General features: G+C 37.6%; 1 protein-coding gene across 5 annotated transcripts in view; it reads left to right on the forward strand.

Annotated features, from left to right (window-relative positions):
• IPO11 (importin 11) overlaps positions 1-20,474 on the forward strand; it is a 203,759-nt gene that overhangs the window by 28,919 nt on the left and 154,366 nt on the right. For all 5 annotated transcript variants that reach the window (XM_053223347.1, XM_027041178.2, XM_053223350.1 and 2 more), the window contains 4 exons: positions 7,113-7,256; positions 10,754-10,854; positions 18,613-18,685; positions 20,262-20,465. In XM_053223347.1, coding sequence (XP_053079322.1) covers positions 7,119-7,256; positions 10,754-10,854; positions 18,613-18,685; positions 20,262-20,465 — 516 coding nt within the window. In that variant the 5' untranslated portion in view covers positions 7,113-7,118. Of the gene's footprint in view, positions 1-7,112; positions 7,257-10,753; positions 10,855-18,612; positions 18,686-20,261; positions 20,466-20,474 lie in introns of those variants that run through there.

Raw genomic sequence — 20,474 nt, forward strand, 5'->3', positions numbered from 1 at the left:
CACCTTCTCTTTTCCTATTATTGTTCTTAGGGAAAAAGAATTTGCGTTTAGATTTTTAATAATTCTCTTCTATAGTTTAGTTCAGAGCTAATACAGTACTCATAAGCCCTATCTTTCTTGCTTATGAATTTGAAGTTATGTGCAGTAACAAAAATCAAAGCAGCCTCATTGTGTGCATTATGTTTTTATTTTTTTAAGTAGGCTTTGCACCCATTGTGGAGCCCAGTGTGGGGCTTGAACTCAAGACCTGAGCTGAAATCAAGAGTTGGATGCTTAGTTGACTGAGTCATCCAGCCACTCCATATTGTGTACATTATTAATCAGGAAACCGAGGCATCCATTCTTTTAATACTGTTAGAAGATTTCTTTCACTCTGTATGGACATCTGTACAGCAGAGAAACACCTGTGCTTCCACTGTGAGGGAGGGACTTGCTTCCCGGGCTTTCAGGCTTATCTGGTGATGGTCTCCAGGAAGATTCTTTCAAGTTCTTGGAGACATGCCTTTAGCTCTTCCCGCAACATAGTATTTGTCTCTCCCTATTCCTTCCACCTGCCTTCCTGCCTCCCTCCCTCCCTCCCTCCCTCCCTCCCTCCCTCCCTCCTCTTCTTCCCTTTTCATCTTTTGCTATTTACCGTCAAGTCTTCAGATTTTTTTTTTTTTTTTATGGAGATGAGCTATGTGTCTGGATCATTACCAGATGGCACTAACAGTAGCAACCCTATTAATTTCTGTATTTTAATTCCAAAAAAGGGTATTGAAGTGTAGTTTGCTGGGTGTACCACCCTCTAACCTGACCACCAGTCATCAGTGGTCATCTTTTTAAAGATTTTATTTTTATGTAATCTCTGCACCCAACATGGGCTTGAACTCCACAACCCTTCGATCAAGAGTTGCATGCTCTACTGACTGAGCTGGCCAGGTGCTCTGGTAGTCACCTATCTTTTATTCAAATAAAAGTTTATTTCTGTAGTGTTATGTTTGAAGGTCTCACTACATTTTTCCCCGTTCTTTGTCACCATTGCTATCCTTTCAAGTGAATTCTACAATTGAGTACTCTGTTAATATTTCCTACATAGAAAACGTGATCCTTTTAAATTATTAGGGATTCAGGAATCTTTTTGACAGTTTCTCCAGGAACCTGTTATGTGAGAACACGGTGTGTTTGTAGGTGTTTGGGAGTAGGGTGGTGTGGTGAGTCCATTTTATGTTACAGTAGGAAGAGCTTGTGTTCTAAAGACTTGGTTATCAGGCCTCACTCTGCCATATACTAGTTTGCTACCTGACCCTGGATAACTCTGTTGATAACTCTAAGTCCTTCCTCTTATAAAACAGTGATATTAATCCACATGCCAGATTTGCTTTTATAGGCTTGTTATGGCATCTTTAAAAAAATTTAATAGGCTTTAGCATTGTGGTATTTTAAATAATCCATTATAGGTCCGTCATTCCTGAGTCGTTATTTTTGATGATGCATTTAATCTGCAATTTAGGAAGTGATTGCTTTTTAAAGCTTCCTTTAAAAGTTAATTAGCACTTGGTAATCTTTCTAGCAGGAGTTCTGAATGGTGGTTTCTCAGGCCTAAAAGCCTTTTGCCCATGAAATAAACCACTCATAATATTGTTTGTGTGGAGGAAATACACTGGATTCCAACTGGTATTCTAGAATCTTAGTGTTTACAGTTAAAAATTTTTTTTTATTCATTTTTGAGAGAGAGACAGAGGATGAGTGGGGGAGGGGCAGAGAGAGAGGGAGACACAGAATCTGAAGCAGGCTCCAGGCTCTGAGCTGTTGGCACAGAGCCCGATGCGGGGCTCAAACTCGTGAACTGCGAAATCATGACCTGAGCTGAAGTCTGACACTTAACCTACTGAGCCACCCAGGTGCCCCTTTACAGTTTGTTTTGGTGATTAGAATAGTTCTGTCTGCTTCACACCTCAGTATCTCCCAGAATTTGGGTAGAGAAAGAGACCCTTTTTGATTCTTAACCTAACAACTATTATAGTGCGTGGCACAAAATTGGTTCTCCAGAAGTATATGAACTGAGCTCTTTGTCCCAGACTCTATGGGCTTCTTGGGAACAAAGTTCAAAAGCAGGGGGAGGAAGGACAGAGTATATACTTCTGTGGAAGACCTGGATGGAGCAAACTACTGGGGGAAGGTAGGGGTGGAAACTCTAGCAGCTTCCAGCAGAACAGGTGAATGGTGATGGTAAAGTGAAGCATAAAAGATAGAAGTACATAGGCTTAAGGATTGCCTTGCTCTGAAGGTCCAGACAAGTGTGAAGATGTGTATGTGTGTGTGAACACTCTGCACTGTCTTTGCTGTAGGTAAGAATTGCTCTGGAGGCTGACAGTCAATGATTTTAGTTTTCAAGTAGTAGTTCCCAAAATGCTCAAACCAGTAAGTGAAAGAACACCTGTTGAGAAACAGAATAGTTCCAGCCATAGATAATTTGCTGAGTACAATGTAGAAACAAACAGACCTTTAGAGTGAGGATGTCTATCAGTCACCAGCTCACCTAGGGACATGGCCTTTTTCTTTTTTGAGTTGGGTGGAGATGAGTTCTGCCAGAATCTTTTCTCTGTTATTTTTGAATTTTTTGAATTTTTATTTTATTTTTTTAACGTTTATTCTTGAGAGAGAGAAAGAGAGCGTAAGTAAGCAGGGAAGGGGCAGAGAGAGAGGGAGACACAATCTGAAGAGGCTCCAACCTCTGAGCTGTTAGCACAGAGCCTCATGTGGGGCTTGAACTCAAGAGTTGTGGGATCATGACTTGGGCCTAAGTCAGATGCTTAACCAGCTGAGCCACCTAGGCACCCTGTTTTTCTCTGTTATTATATTCATATATTCACGTATTCTTCCAGTGACTTTGTTGGTACAGATGTAAAAGTCCAGACTTTTTTTTTTTTTCTCCTGCAAGGTCACACATGATCTGTTCCTGTCTGCTACTTCAACCTCATCTGGTTCCATTTTCTCCTTTTCTCATTAAGTGTCAATCGTATTGGCCTTCTTAAGTTTGTTTCTGATTTTAAGGCCTTGTTTTCATTTGTTTTCCCTGTCTGGAGCCCTGCTTTCAGATCTTTGCCTGCCTGGGTCTCTTGTCTTTCACGTCTCTTTTAAATGTCACTTAAGAGAAGCCTTCCCTGAAGACCCAATCTAAAGTAACACATTCAGAGGCACCGGGGTGGCTCAGTTGTTTGAGTGTCCAACTTTTAATATCAGCTCAGGTCATGATCCCAGGGTGGTGGGATTGATCGCATTGGACTCTGTGCTGAGCGTGGAGCCTGCTTAAGATTCTTTCTCTCTTCCTCTCTCACCCACTTGTGCACGTGCACACTCTCTCTCTCTCTCTCTCTCTCAAAAATAAATATATAAAATAACACATTCATTTACGGTTGATATTTAACATGATTGTATTTTCTTCATATTACTCCTTCCTCCCTCTCTCCCTCCCTCTCTTTCTTTCACAGAAATACCTTTTTCCATTGGAAGGTATGCAGCCTGAAGTTAGGGACACTATTTTGTTTGCTGCACTATTTTATTCTCAGCACCTAGAACAGTGCCTGGTACATAGCAGGCTTTCAGCAGTTTTATTGAATAAATCCATTAATTAGCTGTCATGTGGTACAGTGTAAAGTACTCTTTTGTTCAAAGTTGATCACTTACCTTTATTCACCAGATACCAATAAAGCATATGTCCTGTATCTTGTTGGGCTCCTGGTACTACAAAGTTGTCAGTTTTGTCCCTGGAGGTAGACAGTATTAGTACTGATTAAGTCCATTGGCTTTGGTGGTCAAGTTCAAGCACTGCTGTTTAGTAGATTGTGGCCTTGGAAAGGTAAGGTCTCTAATCCTTTAGTTTTTTACCTAAAATATGGGGATAATTGGGGAGCCTGGGTGGCTTAGTCGGTTAAGCATCTGACTTCAGCTCAGGTCATGATCTCACGGTTCGTGGGTTCGAGCTCCGCATCGGGCTCTGTGCTGACAGCTCAGAGCTTGGGGCCTGCTTCGGATTCTGTGCCTTCCTCTCTCTCTGCTCCTTCCCTTGCTCATGCTCTGTCTGTCTCTCTCTCGCTCTTTCTGTGTCAAAAATAAACATTAAAAAAAATTAAAAGAAAATGGGGATAAAGATATCTACTACATAGATTCATTACCAGGAATAAATGAATAAAGAAAGCATTTAGTACAATGCTTGGCGCATATATATATACATATATATATATATATGTATATATATGTATATATATGTATGTATGTATATGCTCAGATATTGGTGCTTTTTTTTTTTCCTTTTTTGTTTTTAAGTTTATTTACTTCTTTTGAGAGAGAGTGTGTGTGTGCACACAAGCAGGGGAGGGGCAGAGAAAGAGGAGGAGAGAGAATCCCAAGCAGGCTCCATGCTGTTAGTACAGAGCCCAATGCAGAGCTTGATCTCACAAACTGAAATCATGACCTGCGCTGAAACCAAGAGTTGGACACTTAAATCAACTGAGTCACCTAGGCGCCCCAGATACTGGCTCTTTTTAAGGAAAATTTTTATTTTGAGATGCCTGCGTGGGTCCTTTGGTTGAGTGCCTGACTTTGGCTCAGGTCATGATCTTGCGGTTCGTGAGTTCGGGTCCCATGTCGGGCTGTGTGCTGACATCTCAGAGCCTGTAGCCTGCTTCAGTTCAGATTCTGTGTCTCCCTCTCTCTCTGCCCCTGCCCTACTCATGCCCTGTCTCTGTCTCTGTCTCAAAAATAAACATTAAAAAAAATTAAAAAAAAGAAAGAAAAATGTTTATTTTAGCCAGGTGCTCTTCCATTAATTGGGGGAGAATCACTGAATTTAGTGTTTTCCATACCCTAGACAATTCCTTGTGAGAACTACAGATCAATGCTGGTCTGTTCTTCTTTTATAGGAATGTATGATCGAAACTACTGTACATTTTGACATCCACTGAGTTGCTGCAGAGCTGGATTTTCAGGTCTACCTCAGTTGTACCTCAGTTGTAGATGTTCGAAAGTTGTATTTCTCATACTTTGGCAGTGATAAGATTTACCTAGAGAACTTACTACTAAGGCACTCATTTTTGATCCCCAGCCCCTATTTTCATGTTGGAGGTTTGGAGAGAGAATTGAGAATTTTTATTTCTGTGAGGTGATGCTGGTATTTCTAAAGTAGGGCTTTTCAAAGTTACCCGAATACAGTAGCCACTAGCCACATGCGGGTATTGAGCACTTGAAAGGTGGCTAGTTCAAGATACAATGTGCTTTAAGTGTAAAGTACACAGGACTTTGTAGACTTAGTATTAAGAAAAGCGTAAAATATCAAAATTAGTTTTTTCAAAATATTGATTGTATGTTAAAAGGGTAATGTTTGGGATATATCCATTTAAATATAATGTTAAAAATAATTCCACATCTTTTCACTTCTTAATGTGGTTGCTAGAAAATGTAAAATTGCGTACATGACTTGCTTTTGTGCCTTGTATTATATTTCTCAGAAAAACATACTGCCCGTCTCTTGAAAATATCTTCTAAGGTCTCCATAAAGTAAATTTCTCTGAGATAGCCTGTTTTTGAAATCATACGTTACCAACAAGCCCTCTAAATTGAGTGAAAATCCACTCACTTGTTTTCAGGTGATAATGAACACAGAGACTTACATTGTTCAAGGAACTCCAGGTTAGGGAGGGAGGCAATATATATTTACAAGGCATCCTAGTCCTAAAATACAGACCAGAACAGACTAATTTAAAATTTGAGTTTACTTCCGTTGCTAATTGGTAGTATTTTGTGTTCTACTTATCCTATCCTAGCCCTGCTTTACTCACACAGGCTTTAAAATTGTTGGTTTTCCTGGGGCACCTGGGTGGCTCAGTCGGTGGAGCATCCAACTTCAGCTCAGGTCATGATCTCAGTCTGTGAGTTTGAGCCCCACGTCAGGCCCTGTGCTGACAGCCCTGAGCCTCAAGCCTGCTTCAGATTCTGTGTCTCCCTCTCTCTCTCTCTGCCCCTCCCCCACTCATGCTGTGTCTCAATCTCTCTCTCTCTCTGTCTTTCTCTATCAAAAATAAATAAACATGTAAAAAAATTTAAAAAATTGTAAGTTTTCCTTGAAAAGTTTAATATTTTGTGCCAATTCTTGTTGAGTCAGCATTTGGATCCTCCTTTTCATTAGTCTTTGCAGTTTAATTACAATTCTTAGGAATTGGTTGCTTTGGCTGTATTTATGGGTTAATGACCTTCATACTTTTACTATCTGGAACAGTCTTCAGTTTAAGATAGAATTACAATCACAAGGCTGATTCTCAGTCACTTTTGCTTTGAGATTTATTTTCTGTTTTTAGCTTTCAATTTTAATCTTACATGCTTCATATAAGCATTTTGTGTACAATTATACGTACTTGGGTCAGTATACAATTGTACACTGTTTCGGGGGTGATTAGAAGCAATGCTTAGAAAACTATCAATAAATTGCTAAATGTATTTTTAGAATGGCTTCAGATATTTGGTATAGGATTAGATGATCCAGTCCTTAAGGTTTATATTTTTATATTATATTTTATGTTTATTGATTTAGTTCATTTTTTCCCCACAGTATTTCTTGAATATACCTTTGTCTTTTAAATTTTAGAAAATACTTTGAACACGTGTTACTGATGGAATATAAGATGATGTTATGAGGTACTTAGCAATAAGTCAAAGAATAAATTTCTTTTTCCTTTTTCTTCCTTTGGTCTTAGTAGGGATAAAGTGGTAAATTCTTATAACACTTAATATTCTTCTTTTAAAAACTAGGAAGGTATTATACTTAGCCTTAGGCAGACCATGATATTTAATCAGAATTTAGTTCTTTGGTTTTTGTGGGTGGGTTTCTTATTTGCAGTTTACTATTACCTTCTACTAATGGGACATTGAAGACAGTTTCCATCAGAAATAAGTTGATTTAAGCAGAAGTTAGTTGAATTACCAAAAGTCTAAGTTAGAAATCCAGCAGAAACACGCGAGGGTAGGTGAATGAAGTGCAGGAATAATTCAGATCATTGAACCTTTTTCTCCACTTATGTTACTGTTGATTTTTTGTGTATAATGTTGATTCACATATGTTAACTTATCTTTACCAGGTGTCCATGGATCTCAATAGTGCCAGCACTGTTGTTCTTCAGGTCTTAACACAGGCCACCAGTCAGGATACTGCTGTATTAAAACCAGCAGAGGAGCAATTGAAACAGTGGGAGACACAGCCAGGTTTCTATTCAGTGTTATTGGTAAGTTGTTGTAAAATAGTTGATTACTATTTTTAATAAAACGAGACACCATTCATTTAATTGTTCTCAGAATCTACTTGTACTGGTGGTTTACTTTAGTGAAACTGATCCAGATGTTTGCCTGTCATTGCCACTGCCGTTTATTAATTCAGGGCATGGCACTTGAGAGTGTTGAAATGTTTGTTGATTGTTGAATAGATAACTGAACAGGGTATTGGTAATGTCTGCTCAGAAGGCAGGACTCTGCTGATACTCTGTTTTAGCATGTTAATGCTGACTTCAGGACTGTAGACAGTACACTTTCATGTTTTGTCTTTATTCTTGCCCCAGTTAATTTATGTTGTCACAGTTGTTCAGTCTCTCTACTGCAGCATAAGTCTGATCTCCCTTTGCTCAGTGGGTTCCTTTATTATTATTATTTTTTTATTGCTTATTTATTTATTTTGACAGAAAGCTTGGGGGAGGGGCAGAGAGAGAGAGAGAGAGAGAGAGGGAGAGAGAGAATCCCAAGCAGGCTCCATGCCGTTAGTGCAGAGCTGGCTGTGGGGCTTGATATCAGGGACTGTGAGATCATGACCTGAACCAAGATCAAGAGTAGGATGCTCTACTGGCTGAGCCACCTGGGGGGCCCTTTATGCTTTAACTAAACTTTTCTAGGAGTTCAAAGCTTTGGTTTATAAAAATTATTTTCTGAATGCCAGAATAAAAGAATGTCTTTTTTGTATTGACAGTCTTCTTTATTCTTTTCCTTCTTATGGAAATTTCGCAACTCTGATGAGTTTTTTTTTGCATTTGGCAAGGGCAGTAAGGCTGCCAGTTGGATCACAGTTTGATCCAGTTTTGAGACTTGGTTGCAAATGCCGAACAAACTCTTCACCATATCTTTTTTTTTTTTTTTTTTTTTTTTTGAGAGCATGAACAGGTAGGGTGGGGAGAAAGGTGGAGTGGGTGGGGGGAAAGAGAGAGAGAGAACAGAGAAAGAAAGGAAAGAAGGAAGAAAAGGACAAGAAAAGGGAAGGAAAGAAAGAAAAGAAGGAAGAAAAGGAAAAGGAAAGAAAGGAGAATCTTAAGCAGGCTCCATGCTCAGTGTAGAGCCAGACATGGGGCTTGATCCCATGACCCTGGAATCATGACCTGAGCCCAGAATCAAGAGTCGTATACTCAACCGGCTGAGCCACCCAAGCACCCCTTGTTTACTATATCTTATAAAAATAGAAGATTATGAGAGTTGACATACATATTCTTGATTTCATGGCTAAAATGCTTGAGTTACTTGTTAAACTTAGGAAGATACTAGTCATACCTAGAATCATACTTGATATTCTGAATATAAGTGAAAGTTGGGTGTTTGGCCCAGTGGAAAAAAGGTAGAAAACATTGATTAAAAAATAAAAACAGATTGCTTTTTAAAGATACTAAAGATAATATTCTATCCTTTTTTGGATAACCCTACTGTCACGTTTGTAAAATTCGGGTACAGAATATTTCTGAGTATCTTTATTCTTCATATGTTTATTTAAATGAATATACTGGATAATTAGCCTTGTGTTTTTTCAGGCTAAAATATAAAACACTTGTGGTATTTCTTATTTGGGTTACTCCCAGACCTTAAAAAAACAGTAGCTTGCTGATTAACTGCTTTTTGTGCAGTTATGAATTGTTACTTTTAAGTGCCTAAGCCTTTTGTTTTTATATTTACTAGCTCTACTTTTCTTCTTAGAGGGATAGTAAAATTTCTTTTAGATGGGATAGATTATAACAGATGGAGAAATTAAGTTAGAGGCAGGAATTTTTTACTTTTCCCTGAACTCACTGTCTTGGTACTTTTAATCTCTTGTTGCCTTAGCTGTTCTTTCTAGTTTGGAGGTGGAAAATTTGCATTCCTGATCTTCAGACTTGTGTTCCTGTCTTGTTCTTCAAAGTACTTCAGGAATATTTCTACTTGGATTGACACCTGCAGCTTGACTTTTCTTGGTTCGCGAAGTTTAGGCGAGACAGGCAGATAGCCACCAACTTTCCACATTATTTCCATCCATTTGTTCATTTGCTCCTCAGGTATTTATGACTCCGTCTTTTGTGGAAGGCAGACATGTAAAGTGTTAAAATCGAATGCGATTAATGTGGTGGAGAAGTCCGTTCTTTCTTTTGCAAAGGAGACCCAAAAGAGGGTCTCTGTCTTGGTTGTCAGGGGTATTAAGGAATAAATGGACATTACACAACTCTCTTTGTAAATTTTTTTAATTTCTGGTATGTACGTGGTTTTCTAAAAATGGGATATTTCTAAAAACATACCTGTTTTTTATAGTTTACATGTGATGTTTTTCTGTAGTAAGGAACATATGTCCGCATCATTGCTTTTGGTTTTGAGGTTTTCCCACACAAGGTTGTGTTTAGGAGTTCAACTTTGGGAATTTGAGTAGTTTATGGTCTGAAGTATAGTGCAATTTCAGTCAGTTAAGATACTCCTCATTTCCCCTATGTAACCACTAACCTAGATAAGTTTTTTGTAAAGAAACAAAACACTTTATGGGCACCTGGGTGGCTCAGTCGGTTGAGCATCCTGAGCATTCGGCTCAGGTCACACTCTTCATGGTTTGTGAGTTCAAGCCCTGCATCGGGCTCTGTGCTGACAGTAGTGGGTGCCTGCTTTGGATTCTCTGTCTCGCTCTCTGTCTGCCCCTCCCCTGCTTGCTCTTTCTCCATCTCTCTCTCAAAAATAAATAAACATTAAAAAAAAAAGAAATAAAACACTTTAATTCTGTGTTTGTGATGTCTTAAATTAGTGTTAACATTTGTTGTATTTTTATTTCCATATACAAGTGTTAGTTGTGAATTTTTGTTAATTTTAGTAATGTTTTTGGTAAAAATGTATAAAGGTCACAGAACAGTTATAATTTTCTCCTTGATCATTAAGACCTTGTTGCATGGTTTATTTGCACAGTCATTTTTATGATCTCCTGCAGCTCTGCAAAGCAAGGACTGTCTGTACTTGAATTAATGTTCTGTCACATTTATTTGTAAGCTTGATTATTTTGATAAGAGAATACTTTAAAATAACTCCTTTCATAGCATGTGCTGATAATGCAGGGGCTTTGACTCCTTAGAATCTTTGAATGTATGCTTTGGTGGGTCTACTTTTTTTTTTAATTGAGAAGATACTTATTTCAGTGTTTTGTGTGTAGGTTGTGATATATAATTAGGTTTCTTTTTTTCTGAGTTTAGTTTTTTATTAGGAAAATTTTCAGACATCTAAAAGTAGACTAGTTAAATGGATCCCAAATATTTATTACTCAGCTTAAAAATGAACATACTTCTACCACGTGTGCTTTCTTACATGAACTCTGGAGCTCATAGAGATTTAGAAAACATGTTCTCTGTAGCGATAACACTTACGTGAAACATTTGAAGTGTTATCCATATTTCACTATGGGTAAAGTAATTATACTTTAACTTATGACATGTTCATTTTAATGCTTTGTTTTTTGTTTTTTTTACAGAATATTTTTACAAACCACACTCTGGATATAAATGTAAGGTGGCTTGCTGTGCTATATTTTAAGAATGGAATTGATCGTTATTGGAGACGTGTAGCACCTCAGTAAGTTCTGTCACTCTCCCTGGCCCATGTAATCCTTTCCAAATTCGGGGGGGTATACAGATGTTCCTCTTAATCTTTATTCTTTATGTGGAAGAGTGCATTTGTGCTTGCTTCAGCACACACATTAAGTTAGAACAGTGCAAGGAAGGTCAGCATGGTCCCTGTGTAGGATGACATTCACTTTCTTAAAGCATTTGATATTTAAAAGAAAAATGTGTTAACTACTGAAGAAGTAAAGGGTTCTATATGTCAGTATTCCTATTACTGCCTTTCTCCCCGAGTTATTTTTATTTAAGAGGGAGGCTGTGGATTTCTTGCTGTCTTTTGCTTTTGAGGGTATCTAATTTTATGGGCACAAAAATGCTAGGTGAATGAATTAGGTTGCAAAGTTTTTGTTTTTTTGCTTTTTTTTTTTTTTTTTTTTTAAAGAGAAGTATGAGTTTAAGATTTTGAAAAAAAGTTACTGAGAAGGAAATCCCAGGTCATTTTACCTTCCAAGTCTTCTGCATAATTGCCTTTGTGGTGGGAATAGGGTCGTAGCCATTTGTCATCCCCTCAGATTGAGTTGTAACTGCTCTATAGATGGTTAAGTGAACAGATATCTCTTGATAGTTAATTACATGTTATGTAATAGATGGAAATTAAGTATAGACATGGCCCTTGAATTCATTTGATAAAATATAGTGAACTTTGCTAAAGAGGTAACTTAGTCTTTGTTCCCCAGTAGATGGCACTATAGCTCTTTATGTTCTTTATATTCATAAGTCCTTAAAAAAATAAACTTGTCACAGTACTTCAAGGTGCATATAGAATATGCTCTTGAATAATATTAGAAGCAATTAGAATATTTAAAGAAATTTTTTTTGATGTTTGTTTATTTTTGAGAGAGAAAGGGAGAGCATGAGCAGGAGAGGGACAGAGAGATAGGGAGACACAGAATCTGAAGCAGGCCCCAGGCTCTGAGCTGTGAGCCCAGAGCCCAATGCTGGGCTCAAACTCATGAGCCATGAGATCATAACCTGAGCCGAAGTCAGACACTTAACCGACTGAGGCACCCAGGCACTCCAAAACAACTAGAGTATTGTAAGGCTGCACTAAGGGTACTGTAATATAAAATAAACATTTCTCTTACTTTAGAATTCATAATTTTGAGAGAAATGAAGCAGTGATGAGGAATTGTGTATTATTGATTTACTGGAACCATTGCAGCACTGCACACCTTTCTATTGCTCTGTCCAATTGAATTTTAGATAGCTCTGAAAATTCATTCTGTTTTACCAGTTAATATGAAGAATATGGTTACCAATGACAATTTTGGAAGGTAGAATTAGAGGTAGATTCAATATTTCAGATCATACATTCACATAAAGAATTAAAAATGGGAATTAGTTTAAATATGAAAAGTTAAAGGGGATATATGGTATTAGGTAGTTAAATCCGAAGCTTTTTCTTGTACTATATATTGAGATATACCCTGGAATGGAGATGAATGTGGGGAGGGAGCAAGGATGGTAAGAATGTACTCAGAAATGCAGCAAGGGAGCAACACTCATTATAGAACTCATTTAAATTTAACACACTTAAAACATCTGCTTGTGTGTGTTCTTATCTAAGTTTCATCTTATATAGTTCCTGCCCCTACCGCTATTTTCACGGAATGAGCATCAATTTGAACTTACAGATCATTACTGTATATAATTCAACTTTAACTGGGTCCTAATTAATTAGATACTATGCAGTTTGTGCTTGGAAACTAATCTGAATTCATCTAATGATAGCATGTGCATGAAATTAAAGGTGCAGTGTTAACCATTAGTGGAGAATTGCTAAAGACATGAGTTTTCTCCAGGTTAATATCTAAGTTGGAAGTACAACACAATCATAAAAGGATTAAAGAGATCATTTCTCATGGGAAAGCCTAGACTTGCATTAGGCTTTGACTCTTTTTCACCTGAACGTTTATCTTAATCTTGTTTTCTCATTTGTTTACTCAACTGGTCATAGTTAAGGTTTATAGAGACTGTTATTGAAGTACAATATACAACATAACTGAGAAAGTGCACAAATGAAGGGTACAGTTTTAATATTTATAATGTGACCACATCCATGTAACTAGCACTTGCAAGTAGGTGGAACATTAGTAGCGCCCAGAAGCCTTCCTCCTGCCTCGCGGTCACCTGTGCACCCCCCCCAGCAACATTTGACATCTCTTAACCATACATTAACCTTACCTGTTTCTGAAGTTCCACAAATGGAAATCTTATACTATGTTGTTTTGTGTGTCTTTCATTCATTTTTAGATTTGTGAGATTTACCCATGTAATTGCCTGAAAAGTTTTCTCCTATGTAGAAGGAAAATATTCCATGTTAGGAACATAGCATATCTATTTGTTCTGCTGCTGTTGGGTGTTAAGGTTGTTCCTAGTTTTTGTCTGTTAATAGTAATGCTTCTTGAAAATTCTTCTGCATATCGTATTGCACATAAGTGCATTTTTTGGTCATGTGTAGTCAAATGTGTGTTCAGGTGTAGTAAATACCATCAGTTTGTTTTCAAAGGGTTCATACTAATTTATACTTCCACAGGGACATATCACTGTTGACATTTGCTGCTCATTAGCACATTTGGTCTTATCTGTCATTTTGGTAAATTTTTCATTTTTCTGATCAATAATGAATATCTTTTTCATATACTTATTCACCATTTGAATATCCTGCTTTTATAAAGGGCTGCCATTGTACAAAAAAATGGGTTATCTTACTGATTTCTGGGACTTCATAGGTTTTGGACTTAGGTATTTTGTTGAAAATACACATTGGAGGGGTGCCTGGGTGGCTCAGTCGGTTAAGCGTCCGACTTCAGCTCAGGTCATGATCTCACGGTCTGGTCCGTGAGTTCAAGCCCCGCATCGGGCTCTGTGCTGACTGCTCAGAGCCTGGAGCCTGTTTCGGATTCTGTGTCTCCCTCTCTCTCTGACCCTCCCCCGTTCATGCTCTGTCTCTCTGTCTCAAAAATAAATAAATGTTAAAAAATAAAAAAAGAAAAAAAAAGAAAATACACATTGGAAATATTTTCTCTCTGTCACGTGCCTTTTCACTTTCTTGTGTTTTTTGAGGAGAAGTTCTTAATTTTAATGAGGTTCAGCTTAGCTATTTTTATATTTTTTTGGAGCCTATTATAAAATTTTTGCTTAGTCCAAGATTATGAAAATATTCTGCACTTTCTGCTAGAAGCGTTGTTTTCTGTTTTACACTTAGGTGGATTATCTGTCTGGAAGTGATTTCTTTGTTAGGTGTGTATGTGGAGTGAGGCTGCAGCCGGTATTCCTTCTCTAACACATTTCAGTGGTTCCCTTGTATGTGCTGTTCATATATAAGGATCTGTTTTTGGATTCTTTGTCCTGTGGCCTTTCTGTCTTTGCTTTAGTTGTTACTGCTTTCTTTATTTTTTCGGATTTAACTTGCTGGTTTCTAGCTTTTTGAAATGGAAGCATAGATAATTCACTTTTAGTTTTCCTTATATATGCATTTAAAACATTAGGTGTTTTCTTGTAATCTTAGCTTTAATTCAGTTTTATTACCACTCAGTTGATAAGATTTTAGAATTCCTCTTGTGATTTCTTTTTATACCCATGGGTTAATTAGAAGTATATTTCCTAATTTCCAGCATGTGGGGCTTTTTAGTTATTCTTTTGTTACCGATTTCATCCTTGGAAATGTGCTGTCTTGTGTTACAATCTCAGTATATTGTTCTGTGTTAAATGTTATATGTGTGCCTGAAATGTTATATGTGTGCCTGTTATATGTGTGTTTTGCCATAATTGGTCACTTATGCTATTCACATCTTCTATATCCTTATTGATTTTGTTGTTGCTTTTTTCATCATTTTCTGAGACAGATAGGTTATCTCCAAATAGGATTAAGTATTTGGCCATTTCTTCTTTACATTCTGTTTTTGCTGTATATGTACAGGGACTATATTATTAGGATCATACAAGTTAAATGTTTTTACATTTTTGTTGAATTGACCTTGTCCTAATCATGAAATGTTCCTCTTTGTTTCTAGTAATGTGTGGCATCCAGCATAGTTTGTCTGATTTTAATAGAGGCACATCAACCGTCTTATGGTTGCATGGTACATCTTGTTCTGCTTTTTTCTTTCAATTTCTTTGTTCTATTTAAAGCCATTTTTAAATTTTTTTTATGTTTTATTTTTTATTTAAAAAAATTTTTTTTTAACGTTTATTTATTTTTGAGAGAGAGACAGAGCATGAACGGGGGAGGGGCAGAGAGAGAGGGAGACACAGAATCGGAAGCAGGCTCCAGGCTCTGAGCCATCAGCCCAGAGCCCAACGCGGGGCTCGAACTCACGGACCGCGAGATCGTGACCTGAGCCGAAGTCGGACGCTCAACCGACTGAGCCACCCAGGCGCCCCCTTTTTTTTTTTTTTTAAAGTAAGCTCTCCACCCATGGTGGGGATTGAACTTATGGCCCAGAGATGAAGAGTTGCATGCTCTACAGACAGAGCCAGTTAGGTGCCTCTAGAAGTCCATTTTTCCTCATTATATTTTAATCTGTATATTTTCTACTGACTTCTCCTTAAGTTTGTTACCTTTATTTTGCTATTTTTTAAAAAGTCAATTCTAGGATTTTCCTTTGGTATTTTTTAAAACATTGTTTTTGAAGTTTGTTTATTTATTTTGAGAGAGAGAGAGAGAGAGAGCATGGGCAGGGGAGGGGCAGAGACAGAGGGAGAGAGAGAGAAAATCTCAAGCAGGCTCTGGGCCTCAAACCCACAGACTGAGATCATGACCTAAGCTGAAACCGAGTTAGACACTTAACCTACTGAGCCCACCAGGCACCCCTATTTTTGTTTTTTGTTTTTAAATGAATTCCAGCTCTGTGGTGAAATAGTACAGTTTTCACCTATTTTGATCAACAAATTCATAATTTTTTTAAAGTGTGATTTTGATAATTACAATGTCTGTATTTCCTGTGTGTGTGGTGTTTTTGTTTGTTTTTCTTTTTTCTTTCTTTTCTTGTTTTTTTTTTGTTTTGTTTTGGCATGGCGCCCACTGTGGGACCTGAACTCAGTACCCTGAGGTCAAGACCTGAGCTGAGATCAAGAGTTGCATGCTTAACTGAGCCACCCATGTGTCCTGTGTATCTCCTATTTAAAAAAAAAAATTTTTTTTTTTTTTTTTTTTTTTTACATTTTATTGATTTTTTGAGAGAGACAGAGACAGAGCACAAGTATGGGAGGGGCAGAGAGAGAGGGAGACACAGAATCGGAAGCAGGCTCCAGACTCTGAGCTGTCAGCACAGAGTCTGACGCGGGGCTCAAACTCATGGATCGTGAGATCATGACCTGAGCCGAAGTCGGATGCTTAACTGACTGAGCCACCCAGGCACCCTTGTGTCTCCTATTTTTATTTGTGTTTTGATTTTAATAACTTTTACCTGGTTTGTATTATACATAGTCAGTTTTTGACTGAATGCTAAGCGTTGTTGAGGGAAAATTGGAGAGGCTTGGAATTTTGTTATTTTTCTTTAGAGAAAATTTTAATTTTTTCCAGGCAGGCAAATAGAATATGACTTCAACCTTGACTTAGTTGAGGGTGGTCTCTTTCTGGTTTACTTTTTTTTTTTTTTAATTTTTTTTGTATGTTTTTATTTATTTTGAGAGCCAGCAGGGGAGGGTCAGAGAGAGAGAGAGAGGGAGACACAGAATCTGAAGAAGGCTCCAGGCTCTGAGCTGTCAACACAGAGCCCTATGTGGGGCTCAAATCAATGAACCACGAGATCATGACCTGAGCCGAAGTTAAACCCTTAACCACCTGAGCCTCCCAGGCACCCCATCTTTCTGGTTTACTCTTAATCCTAATTTTTAGCCTTCTTCGGGTTTCAGCTGCAATCTTTGGGTGTTTACCAAAGTATTGCCTTACTGGTTCGCCCTGAGCGTCAGTTTTTGCCTTTTCAGCACTTGAGACCTAGTGAAATCTCTTAGCTCATTAGTCATGTAGTTCCTGCTTTGATTTTTTTATGGGCAGATAGCTCCAGGGGAAATGTTCTGGTTCATCACAGTTCCTCTCCCTTTTTTCTAGACCTTCATCTTTCAAGTCATGGCTGCCTACATTGTTTTAGATGCTGCATTAGTTTCTTCAGTCTGCCATAACTAACTACCAGAAACTGGGTAGCTTACAACAACAGAATTGTGTTGTCCCGCAGTTCAGGAGGCTAGAAGTCTAAGGTGAAGATGCTTGTCAAGGCTTTGCTTATTCTGAAGGTCCTAGGGAAAAATCTTTCCTTGTCTCTTTTTAGTCTCTGTTTGTGGTCTGCAATCGTTAGGGATTTTTGGCTTGCAGTTGTAATCCCAGTCTCTGCCTACATCATCACATGGCCGCCTTTTCACGTGTTTCTTCCGTGTCTGTCCACGTTTTCTTCTCCTTGTAAAGGGCACCACCAGTCATTGGATCAGGGCCCACCCTAATTTGTTATGACCTCATTCTGACTTGATTACATCAGCAAGTGTCTAGTTTTAAAATAAGGTCACATTTAGAGATACTTGGGTTAAGGCTTGAACATATCTTTTTGGAGGGACACAGTTCTACTCAACAGAGAGATGCCTTAATACTTAAAAAACAAAAAGTTGTGTAGCACTTTTATAGCTGATCTTACTGGGATGATTCATCTGATACCATCTACTCTATCATAGCCATAATGGAAAACCTTAATATGGGGGCTTTAAAATGTAATTTTTAAATAAACAATACATTCATATATTTTTTTTTAATTTTTTTTTTAACGTTTTATTTATTTTTGAGACAGAGAGAGACAGAGCATGAACGGGGGAGGGTCAGAGAGAGAGGGAGACACAGAATCTGAAACAGGCTCCAGGCTCTGGGCTGTCAGCACAGAGCCCGACACGGGGCTCGAACTCACAGACCGTGAGATCATGACCTGAGCTGAAGTCGGACGCCCAACCGACTGAGCCACCCAGGCCCCCCAACATTCATATATTTCAAAAATCAAAATGCGTATACTCTAATAGTGAATATTCTCCATCCTGGTCTTTTGCTCTTGTAGTTTACTAACTCATTTGCAGGCAGAATTGTTAGTATTATTTTTATCCTTCCTGGAGATGTAAAATGAAAAATTATAAATTAGTTGATTTTTTTTTTTAATGTTTATTTTTGAGAGAGAGAACATGTGCAGGCGTGGGAGAGGCAGAGAGAGGTGGACAGAGGCTCTTAAGCAGGCTCTGTGCTGATACAGCAGGGGGCCTCCAAGGCCCCCTAAACTAGCTGATTTCTAATAAGTCTTTAATTGCAAATATCCTCTGATTCCTGATCCCTTCCCCTATAGAATAACCTCACTCAGATTGTATGAAAGAAGTCAGTGGAAGGCTAATACTTATTCATACACACTTTTTTTTTTTTTTTAGAAACCATTAATTTTTTTAGGCAACTATTTTTATATTAATAAAGCAGATGTCACAGTACCACATTTGTCATTCTGGATTTGTCTTATTTCCTGTTGCTTACTATTTTGTACTTTGTATTCACTTGTGAAGGAGCTTTACACTTAGGAATTACTTGATGTGTCAATATACAAGTAATGGCAATAATTCTATTTATTTACCAAAACTAATGAGTGGCCTCTTTTTTGAAAGGCTTTTTATTGTTAAAATTCAAAGTAGTGCTTACCTATGTTTATTGTTAGGTAGCATCCTCTTGCATAATGAATTAATCTTTTTACAGTGCTCTCTCAGAGGAGGAGAAATCTACGTTGCGTGCAGGGCTAATCACCAACTTCAACGAACCAGTAAACCAGGTTAGTGAGGAAATGAATGCTAAGTATGCTTTCTGTTCCCCTACTTTCTACTTCGTTTCCAAACTAATTTTGTTTTTTGGCAGGAAAAATGCAATTTTATGTCTATTCGTAATATTTGTGGGTTTTAAATTTTGAGGTTAATTTCTAGCTGTCAAGAATTTTTGTTATATTTGGCTGTTTTAAAATTCAGAAGTCATTTTAAGAAATACAGTATTGAAAGCAAGTTTCTATATATTTCTAGTCTTATTGCATAGAAATTAATTTTAATGATTTGTTATTCTCTACCTCCTTTTTCAAATTTTATTTGAATGTTTATTCATTTTTGAGAGAGCGAGCGAGCAGGGTAGGGGCAGAGAGAGCAAGGGACAGAGGATCTGAAGCGGGCTCTGTGCTCTCAGCAGCAAGCTCAGTTCAGGGTCTAAATTCACAAACCTGAACCCATAAGATCATGACCTGAGGGGAAATTGGATGGATGCTCAGACCACCCAGGCACCCCATTCCCCTCCTTTTTTTAAACTACAGTATATCTTGTCTGTTCCCGACACCCATGACATTTTCACTTCTCCCTATATACTGTAATAGATTATTCAGTTCCATTTCTTTCTTTCCTTTACAGTGAGATTTTGCGTGTAAGAATGTTTTGCATATGGATTCAAAAATTCTTAAATTTTTACAAGTTACTATTTATTACACTTCATTATTTTAATTTGAATATTTGGCCTCACTGGATTTTGTGATGTATCTAATCCAGTTTTATCTCAATCTGTTCTACAGTGATCTTAGTTCTCTGCTTTGTAGTCCCTTGAAGGCGGTGAGGGAAGATTGGGATTAAAGAAGTATTTCTCACTGGGGCAGGAGATGGTTGGGAGGGGTTTGTGATAAACCATTGCTTAATATGCTCTGTCAGCCAGCATTTGGGAAACACTGATCTGTACAAATGTCATTATTTACAAACATAATATTTGATGTTCATTTCTACTCTTAGGTCAGTGATTCTCAAACTTTGTGATCTTATAACTTCTTTATTCTGCTAAAATAAAACGGCACATTATATTTTGATATTTACTGTGTTATCAATTGAAACAAATTTTTTAACATTAATAAAAACATTACTTGTTAACATAAATAGAATTTAAAAAAATGAACCATAGTTGTTTCCCCCAACACATACATATTTAAGGAGAAGAGTGGCATTGTTTTGCATTATTGTTTATCTCCATAGTGTCTGGATATTTAAAAGAAAACATCTAGATTTTCATATCTGCTGCTTCCTATACTCTGTTGCCAAGTATTATTTTAGGAAAAGTTACATGAAGAACATCTAGCATCACAGTGATAAATTAAAGAGAGACCTTGCAGATCCCTGAAAGGGTCTTAGCCCCCTTCCCCTCTTCAAGGGATTCATAGACCATACTTGGTGAACCACTGTCTTAAGTAAGAAGTTTTCAGTGAAATTGTATTCACTTTTGTCAAATGTATAACTGACCAGAAGGTAATTTTCAACTGTGAATGCATTCCTTATCTGTTGCTTTGATTATATATGTGTGTTTCTGATGACTACTTTGTTTCCCTTTAGATTGCAACTCAGATTGCAGTGCTGATTGCAAAAGTTGCTAGATTGGACTGTCCTAGACAGTGGCCTGAACTCATTCCCACTCTTATAGAATCTGTGAAAGTCCAAGATGATCTTCGACAGCACAGAGCATTACTTACCTTCTATCATGTTACCAAGACTCTGGCTTCCAAACGTCTGGCTGCTGATAGGAAATTGTTTTATGATGTAAGTGAT

The sequence above is a fragment of the Acinonyx jubatus genome, chromosome A1 (assembly GCF_027475565.1).
Source record: "Acinonyx jubatus isolate Ajub_Pintada_27869175 chromosome A1, VMU_Ajub_asm_v1.0, whole genome shotgun sequence".
NCBI lineage: Eukaryota > Metazoa > Chordata > Mammalia > Carnivora > Felidae > Acinonyx > Acinonyx jubatus.